Genomic DNA, 9559 nt, shown 5'->3' with positions numbered 1-9559 from the left:
AATAAAGAAGACCATAGAAAAATTTATGAAGTTGACTTATGGTGCTAGAAAAGACTGTTAAAGGTACCATGGACTCTTGGAAGAACAAAAAAGTCTATTTTGAAAACAGTGCAATCAGAATGCTCCTTAGAAGCTAAGATGGCTCGACTTTTATTTTAGACATGTTATCAGGAGGGACCCTTCCCTGAAGAGGGCAGTGAAAAAGAGGAAGGTGCCCAATGCGATGGATTGGCACAGTGACAGCAACAATGGGGTCGAGTGTGGCAGCAAATGTGAGGATGGTGCAGATTGGGCAGTGTTTCATTCTATTGTATGTAGGGTTGCTATGGGTCAGAATCTCCTGGACGACACCTACCAACAACAACGCTATGAATAGGAGTTCCAATTTCTCTAATTACTCGAGAGCACTTTTTATTATATTTTTGACCCGTAATGGGACTTCTTGTGTGGTGCTGTAGGATAAACACTGGACTGTGAGCCACAAGGTCAGCAATTAAAACCCACTAGCCACTCCTCAGAAATCCAATAGAGGATCGCTGAGTCGGAACCGACTTCATGGCACGTAACAGTAACTATAACAATGGAAGTGACGTGGTATCTATAGCTTTGCTTTTCATTTTCCTTGTCGCTCATGATGTTGATCATCTTTCCATGGACTTATTGGCCGTTTGTATGTCTGCTTTGGAGAAATGTCTATTAAAGTCCTTGGCCTATTTTTAAATTGAGTTTTTTTTTTTTTTTTTCCAGTTTTCAGTTGTAAGGGTTCTTTAAATATTTTAGATATAAGTCCATGGTCAGATTTATGATTTACAATTTTTTTTTTTACCCATTCTGTGGCTTGCTTTTTTCATTTTTATTTAATGGGTGTTTTTTAGGGCAAAAGTTTTGAGTTTTGATGAAATCCAACATCAATCCACCTTTTATAGATTTTGTGTTGAGTGTCATGTCTAAGTCTTGATCTGACCCAAGACATGCGTATTCCTCCTAGAGATTTGATAAGTTTTGCTCTTCTGTTTAGGTCTGTGATCCATTTGAGTTGTAGTTTGTGTGTGGTGTGAGGACATGTGCACATCCAGTTTGCCCAACACCCTTTGTTGACGTCTGTCCTGTCTCCCTTTGTCTAATCTATCAAAAGTCAGTTGACCATTGCGCAGGGAAACCTGATTCTAAACTCAAATTGCCTATTTGATTTCTTGCCATTTTCCCCTCCAGTCTTTCTCACTGCGGACCTTGTCTGCTTACCTACCTTGCAGAGTTTGGTGTAGGTGTATTTTAGTTCTGGTGTGGGCAGAGGCGTTGCAAACAGTGATTTTCTGCATGACCAATCATCCAGTGATGAATGCTCCTAAGATCTAACAAAGCCGTGTTTCAGGCTTTTCTTTAAAGTCCCAACGACAGAATGTACCAAAGCAGTGTTTGACGGGTGTCATTTCGTCAACCAAGGAAAGAAAAATCTCTGTGGTGACCTGGCTTGTGATCCCTGCAGAGTCGGTTAGCTGCTGTCCTCTCGTTTCAATTTTTTCCTCTCATCGTGTCAGGGATAGAGTTCAGAATGGTCACGAGTCACTGATAGTGTTTTGGCAATGGTACCGTAGTATGCCATGCCCTAAAACAGGAGAAGATAGCCTAGAGAACACAGCCTCTCATTGTCTATTGAAGAAGCCTGGGATTTTGAGAAGAGTTCCACCCAGTGTGCAAAACCATTTTTGGTAATTTTAGATCCTAGTGTAGTGGATTCGGAGCGGGGCTGCTAACCTCAAAGTTGGCAGTTTGAGCCCACCAGCCGCTCCACAGGAGCAAGATGAGGTGTTTTGTTCCCGTAAAGATTTCCAGCCTGGGAAGCCCTAGACAGGGTCGCTGTGAGTTGGAACAGACGTGAATGGCACACAAAAGCAGCAGCAGACATCTCGTGGCCACGCACATCCCAGATTAGATCCATGAACTTGCTTTGAAAAGACAAGTTTACTACCGAGTGTTCCGTCATTAAAATACTCTCCACCCAGGAGTACTTGGGAAGCGTGCGTGTACATGTGACACAGGACAGCCGTCCTGTATTGATGTCTATCTGCTCTTTGGAATCTTTTCCGTTTATTCACCATGTTAAAATGTAAGCATTCCATTTTTTTTTTTTTCTTTTAAGTTTTGATTGTGAATTGAGTGATAGTGTACATGGGAGAACATCAGCTTGACATTCATCGTATTTCGTTTCACTGTAATGATTACAATCCCTCCATAAACATTCTATTTTAAAAGCCATCACCATGGTAGTGCAGTTTGGACTGAGTTTCACCCCTTTGTAGGCACAAACTCCCAGTGTCTCTCCTAGTTACCCCTTGTTTTATGTCAGACTTACAGCAGCTATGATTTCTAGACCCTTTGTTCTCCTTGTGTTTGAACTTGGCTCTCCAGCCCTGGTGTGGTGCTGCGGGTTAATGCGGTGGACTGCAAGTTCGGTTTGAACCGTTAGGTCGGTGGTTCAGGCTCACCAGCTGCTCCTTGGAAACCCTTTACAGGGTCTCTATGAGTTGGAACCGACTCAATGACATTTTAACAATAACAATCCAGTGTGATCTCTTCTTCTGTCTTGGGTTTTCATTATTCAATTAGAATTTCTGATTCTAAGTTTATCTTCTTAAACGTTGTTTACATTTCTCTAGAAACCTGTTGTGTTTGTGCTTTTCAGTCTTGTTTGTGATTATTTTTCATTATATACATGTTTACTTCTTTACAATTCTTTGAGAAAATTTTCAAGGAGTATGCATGCACGTTTTAAAAAACTACCATTATTTCCTTGTTATGAAAGTCATATTCATTGTAGGAAATTTAGAAAATAAAGATGAAATAAATTTAAAACTGCCCATAATCCCCCCACCTGCAGTAAACGTGGAAGTTTTGAAGTTCGGCTCCCACTTTGTTCATTTTCAAGATTGTTTTGGCTCTTTTGGGTCCTGTGAATTTCCATAAAGTTCTAGGTTCCACTTGTCAATTTCTGCCAAGACTCCATCTGGGATTCTGGCAGGGATTGCGTTACGTCTACAGATCAGTTGGGGGGTGTTACCGTTTTAAGAGTATAAACTGCTCCTCACTTACCAACTGTCTCTTTATCTGACATTTCACATTTATGAACACTTTGAACCAATTCTCAAGTGGTACCTGTACCTCTCATGGTCAGGGCTTTTCCTTCTTGAGTGAATGATTACGTGATTCTTGGGGTGAGACTTGAGAATCTCGGTGAGTTTGATTCCCTCCACTCCCCCTCCACACTTCTTAACCACGCCTTTTCTTTCTCCTTCCTCTGGCCTAGGCGTTAGCTTTTCCTGCATGTAGATCAAGGTCCATGGGTCCGATGACACCTGTCTTCTCTACTCACATCTACTGTGAAAACCTTATAGGTGCCACCAAAGATTGAATCTATTGCACACTAGTTTTTTAGGATTTGGTATTCTGTTCTTGGCTGAAATTAAATCAGTCTAATCCTGAACTGTCTTCTGAGTGTCTTACCTTCCCACTGAATGTATTGCTCTGGGCCAATGCATATGGACTCCCCCTGCCACCTCCGTAGTGGAGTGAGGGTCCTGAGTTAATGAACTTGCAGTGGTATCCATTTTCAGAAGATGCTGGGAATATTCGCTCCTCCTCCATGGTCGGGGATTTTTCCTCTAACATTCTCATCATGATGGCTTGGAAAGCTGAGGTGCTATATAGGAAGAGTGAGGAACTCACCTCATTCTGACCCCAATTTTCTTCCCTTTTTATTTCTTCCCGGGGGGAGGGAAAATAAAATTCAACAATATAAAGGTAGCTTTCTAGAGCCAATGAGATAAATCAAGATTGCCAATCACTGACTATGCCCGAGTCCTATGTATTACACATGTGAAAAACGTGCAGCTCACGAGCGTACAGCGGTGTGAAGAGCTGGACCCTGATTGAATCCTACTCTGGAGCAATTGTCTGTTAGGTGCCATGAAGTCGGGTTTGACTCCCAGTGACCGATGGATAGCAAAACACATTGCTGCCCGGCCTGTACCATCTTCCTGAGCTTTGCCATGTTGGATGCTGGCGTTGTGGCCAGCCCCCTGAAGTACTGAGAGCCAGTACGAACGTGTAACGTCTCTAGAATCTCGTTTCTGCACCTGCCTCACAGGCCTGCTGTGGGTCCAGAATGAGAACACAGTGGGCATCCTTCACAGGACCGGGTGTCCTCCAAGATTAGAATGATGTTGCTCTTTCCATCCCAGCTCCACTCATTGCCCCAAAGGGACGCCTTGTGGCTGGGAAATGGGATGCTTAGCCCTCTCCGGACCCAGAAAATTGGGTCCTTGGGTCTTGGTGATTTGGGCCTATTCTTAAGGTTGTATGTTTTTCAGATCTTTCTTTCAGACTCTCCTTTTTTATAGTTCTTCCAGTTTACCACATGCTGCGCTTTTCAAGTGGGAAGGAACCCTAACCCTACACCACCTATCTCTTTATTATTCTAGTGCTTTCTTCCCTCACTAGAGGAAGATTCTGCGTATGGAATTTTCTCTGTTCCCCTTTTCTTAAAGTCTCTGTATCCTTATTTCTACCTATCACTCACCCATCCATCCACAAGCTTTTAGCTGCTACTAGGAAGGTGGAAAGATCAAAGCCATCCAGCGACTACATGGGAGAAAGACCCAGTGATCTGCGTCTGCCAAGATGACAGGCAAGAGAACCCTACGGGTGGGTCAGTTCTCCTCTGACACATGGAGTTGCTATGAGTTGGAATCCACTCATTGGTCCCTAATAACAACGGCTTCTTTCATCCTTTTTTCTGTCTTGTTCCAGGAAGCGTTGAGACAGCTTACAGAATCACAGAGTAAAGATGAAGCAGTTGAGGAAAGTGGACCAAGGCCAGGAAAGGAGGGAAAGGGTGTAAGCTCACAGGAGGGTTGCAGGTGGTGTGCCGTCCGCCCTCTGCCCTGTAGCTGGAAAGGTGGGCAGCTGCCAGGCTCTGAGCTTCTGTCAGCCCCGGTTGCAGGGTTTGTGTAAGAGGCTAACTTGGGAAGACAAGTCGGTTGCGTAGGAGATACCCAGCATTTACTGCGACTGCAGGGTAGGAGACTTTCTTTGAGCGTTCTATGAAATGAAAGAATTCCTTCTTTTTCTCTTTTTTGCTGTCAGTGGTCTGCGTCTAGTTGTTTACATCCTTTAAATGGCGATTTCTCCAAAACTCTTCCCATGTGACTTGGATGGTTAGGGAATTACGTGTTCTGTGTATGGATGACAGCTGGCCAGTGCAGGAAGTGACAGCCGTTGCGAGGATCCTCGTCATTGCCAGCTCAGCTTGCTGGGTGCCGTGCTGTGCTTTCCTGCAGTTCATGCCCTCGGAGGGCACAGTCCGATCCTTTGCTAGTGTTAGGAGCTTGATACCATAGGGAGTTGTGTGCCAACTTTGTCCTTGTCTTTGTCATAGTTGGCTAGTGCTAGTGTAAAGGAAATACCACAGAAGGTTGGCTGTAACAAACCGAAAAATTTCCTCCTGATTTAGGAGGCTAGAAGTCTGAATTTGAGATGCTGGCTCTGAGTGAAGCCCCTTGTTTCCTTTCATCATCATGGGCTTGGTGTCTCTTGGAGATCTCCATGAGTCTTGTCCTGGGTCTAGGAGTTTCTGGTTCAGGGACCCGGCTTCAAAGGATATGCTCTGCTCCTAATTCTTCTTTCTGGATGGTACTGAGTCCGTCTGAGTGCCCTTTGCTTGTGGAATCTCTTTCATATCTCAAAAGAGATGGACTAATCTTGCAGATTACATATTGCCTCATTAACAGAATTGCCTCTAATCCTGCCTCTTTAACATCATAGAGGTTAAAATTTATAACATTTCAGACATAGAGTAATTACATCAGATCACAAAATGGAGAATGATTACATAATCCTGAGACTCGTGTCATAATCAAGTTGACACATATATTTTGGGGACACAATTCAATCCATAGCCTCCTCTAAGACGACAAAGCTGGTTGTTAGAAGTGTGTCACAGACTGCATTTCATATATCTCAGTCAAAAAACTTCAACAGACAGTAAAGCTTATTCTGAGTTGGTGAACATTAAATACCATGTTTTGATTTTACAAACTCTTAAAGACAGCGTATGACCAAGGATTCGTTTTTAAAAGGTTAGATTATTTAGATTTCGGTAAGACATACTTATGTGTTATTTTGTTTGTACCCCACTTTTTAAAATAACAAAGAACCCAAGACATAAAAAGCAAAAGCGTGTTAATTTTTGTTCTCTTGGCTTGCAGGTGCCCTCACCACCAACGGCATAAATCCCGATACCAGTGCTGAGATTGGACGGGCCAAGAACTGTCTCAGCCCTGAAGATATAATTGACAAATACAAAGAGGCCATTTCCTATTACAGCAAGGTGAGTTTCTGACGTCTGTGCTGCTTTAATCAGAAGTTTCTATTTTGACATTGTATAATGCTGTGGGACTCCTTATTTGTCCTTATTTGTGTGTGTTATGTCTAGAAGTGTTTCTGATTTTAAACAATACATACTTAACTTAAAATTTGAAAAAGAAAACAAACAAGGCATATCACTGCCTTAGTGCCGTGCGTCCACTACCCATGGGTAACTGTTTTCATGCCCATTTTCTTGGTCTTTTTTAAATCAACGTACATAAAAATGGTGAGCACACTGCACTTGCGTGCTGTGTGGTGACCTGCTCTTCTCGTGTGATACACTGTTGTTGTCAGGTGCCGCTGGCATGTCAGTTCTGACTCATAGTGCCCCGAGCAAACAGCGGAACACTGCCCGGACCAGCCTCACAGCTGTTCTGTCTGAGCCCACTGCCGCCGCCACACTGTCAGTCTGTCCCGTTGCTAGTCCTTCCTCTTCTTCACTGACCCACCACAAGGTGTGTGTTTGTCTGTGGTATTATTATATCTTCCCTGGCATGACTGTTTTTTTTTTTTTTTAAGTTTTTTATGGTAGTTTGAGTAAAAGTTTACAGAGCCAATCATTTTCCCTTCAACACATATGGTTTTGTGACACTGTTTCAAGCCCTTCAGTGTGCCGACACGTTCCTCACTTTCTCCCTGTCTCCGTCGGTTCTTCTTTCCTGCCCCTTCCTGCCTTCTGAGCTTTGTTTCGGGCACACACTGCCCTTTTGGTGTTGTTCATCACTCTATGGGCCTGTTGTCTGGTTGAAAGTTGATTCCGAGAGGCCTGGGTTCAGTTCCAGGCTTGAAGGGACTCTAAGGGCCACTTTCTTGGGGATTCTCCGTCAGACCAATAAGTCTGTGTTTTTAAAAAATGGTTTTGAATTTTGTTGTATGTTTTCCCTCCCTCTCTGTCCAGGCCCTTCTGTTGTGGTCCACATCCGAGTGGTCAGTAGTGGCAGCATCACACCATCTCATTCTTCTGATCTCTGGGCAGTGGGGCTGTGGTTCTGTGGCCCAGCAGTCTTGTGGACTCATTGTCTCCTTGAGTCTTTGATGTTCTGCACTCTTTTTTCACTCCAGATGTGGAGAGACCAACAGCTGTATCTCAGATGGCCACTTGCGAGCTTTTAGGACTTCCGTTAATACTCACCAGAGTAGGATGTAGATCGTTGCCTTTGTGGGCCGTGTTACCCGCATACTTTTTAACAACTTGTAGAACATTCCATGTTAGGGATACATCATTGATCTTATTTTAGACTTAAAACTTTAAAAAAATGTACTTTTAGAAGCACTGAAATTAAAAAAAAAACAAAAAAACGGAAGAGACGTATTGCATAAAAAGTGAAAGCCCCCTAGCTCCATTCCCCGTATGAAAATTGAGAGCAATGATGATTATTAACAATTTGATATATGAAGGGGCTTCAAAAAAGTTCATAGAAAAACTCCATTACCTTTTAATTCCAATTTACCACAAACTTTCTGAAGTGCCCTCATCTTTCACGACCCTCATCTGTGTGTACAAGAAATACAAATGTAAAAATCTTATTTACGGAAACGGCATCTTTCTCCGTGTATTAGTCCACAGCTTACTTTATTCACTCAGCAGTATCAGAAAGGTCATGGAGAAATAACATGAAGAGATAACGGCATCTTTCCAGGAACTTTCTGACGCCCCCTCATGTGTCAGCACCTCCTCCCAGCCTACACCTGCTTTCCTCTCTCAGATAGTGTGGCATGCTCTTCCAAACTGTGGGTGCAGTCTTCAGTTCTTTATGTAAGGCTTTTTTAAAGAAGTGCAATGTTGGTTGTAGTTTACCTTCTATAACTGGTTTTTGTTGTTGGGAATACGCGTAGCAGAACACATAGCAGCCCACCCGTGTCTCCCTGTCACTTCAGGGACCCTGACTCCATCCTCCGAGGCCTACAGCCAGGCTCACCCAATTCACTGGCCCCTAGGGTTCCCATCCCACCCTTTCATCCCATAGAGGAGGTTCTTAAGGAGCTCTGGTAGCATAGTGCGTACAAGTAGGGCTGCTAATCTCATGGTCAGCAGTTCTAAACTACCAGTGGTTCCGTGGGAGAAGGATGAGGTTTTCTGCTCCCATAAAGGTTGATGGCCTGGGAAACCCTATACAGGGTCGCTGTGACTCAGAGCTGACTCCACGGCACACCACCACCGCCACCAGGTGTTTTCAAAAGTGCACAGTGCTCAACGCAGATACTCTTTACTGTTTAAGCTGGGGATATGCACGGATATTTTTCCCAGTTAGGGATGAGGAATTTATACCTCAAAGAGGTAAAGGTGGCTGCATGAATAAGAAAACACAACGCTGCTTTCTACAAGCTGAAGGTCAAAGATATCCTGACTTCTCAGACACGTTACATGCTCCGTAATCCTCGATATCCATCCCTTCTCCTCCCCTCCCTCGTGGCCTAGATTTCACAACATCTCACAGAACTGTCAAACGGCATGGCTTCTGCATTGGTGGAGGCTGCCAAGGCCAAAATCCCGTACTGCAGAGATCAGTTTGGAGGACTGTCCTTACCCACGTAAATTCTCGGGTCAGATGACAGGCTGTTGATCCATGAGGCTGTGGGAGCTGGAGGTCAGGTAAGAGACCAAAAGTCCCCCAAACTGGAGGGTCAGCTGTAATGAGCCAGATGTAAGATCCAAGAAGGCGAGCGAGTAAACTGCCAAAGTAGCCCTGTGAGTTGGACTCAGATCATGCCACCAAGGAGAACGAAGGCTGGTGACCTGAGTCACAGCCTCGAGTAAGTTGGTGACATCCTTACTCCTTGTTGTTGTTAGGTGCCATCGAGTCAGTACCGACTTATAGCGACCTCATGCACAGCAGAATGAAACACCTGGCCGATCCTGGGCCAACCTTACTACCGTTGCCACGCTTGAGTCCAACAATGCTGCCACTTGGTCAATCCATTTCGTTAGGGGTCTTCCTCTTTTTCTCTGACCCTCCACCCTACCAAACATGATATCCTTCTCCAGTGACTGGTTCCTCCTGACATAATGTCTGAAGTATGAGACACGAAGTTTGGCCATCTTGGCCTCCAAGGAGCTCTGGCTGCACTTCTTCCAAAACAGATCTATTGGTTCTTTTGGCAGCCCATGGTACTTTCAATATTCTCCTCCAGCACC

General features: G+C 44.1%; 1 protein-coding gene across 2 annotated transcripts in view; it reads left to right on the top strand.

Annotated features, from left to right (window-relative positions):
• TRAPPC9 (trafficking protein particle complex 9) overlaps positions 1–9559 on the top strand; it is a 585848-nt gene that overhangs the window by 32966 nt on the left and 543323 nt on the right. For both annotated transcript variants that reach the window (XM_006830723.1, XM_006830724.1), the window contains one exon: positions 6264–6385. In XM_006830723.1, coding sequence (XP_006830786.1) covers positions 6264–6385 — 122 coding nt within the window. The remainder of the gene's footprint in view (positions 1–6263; positions 6386–9559) is intronic.

Source organism: Chrysochloris asiatica, unplaced genomic scaffold, assembly GCF_000296735.1.
Source record: "Chrysochloris asiatica unplaced genomic scaffold, ChrAsi1.0 scaffold00001, whole genome shotgun sequence".
Taxonomy (NCBI): domain Eukaryota; kingdom Metazoa; phylum Chordata; class Mammalia; order Afrosoricida; family Chrysochloridae; genus Chrysochloris; species Chrysochloris asiatica.
Note: the sequence above shows the minus strand (reverse complement) of the source record. Positions and strands in the feature narration are given on the sequence as shown.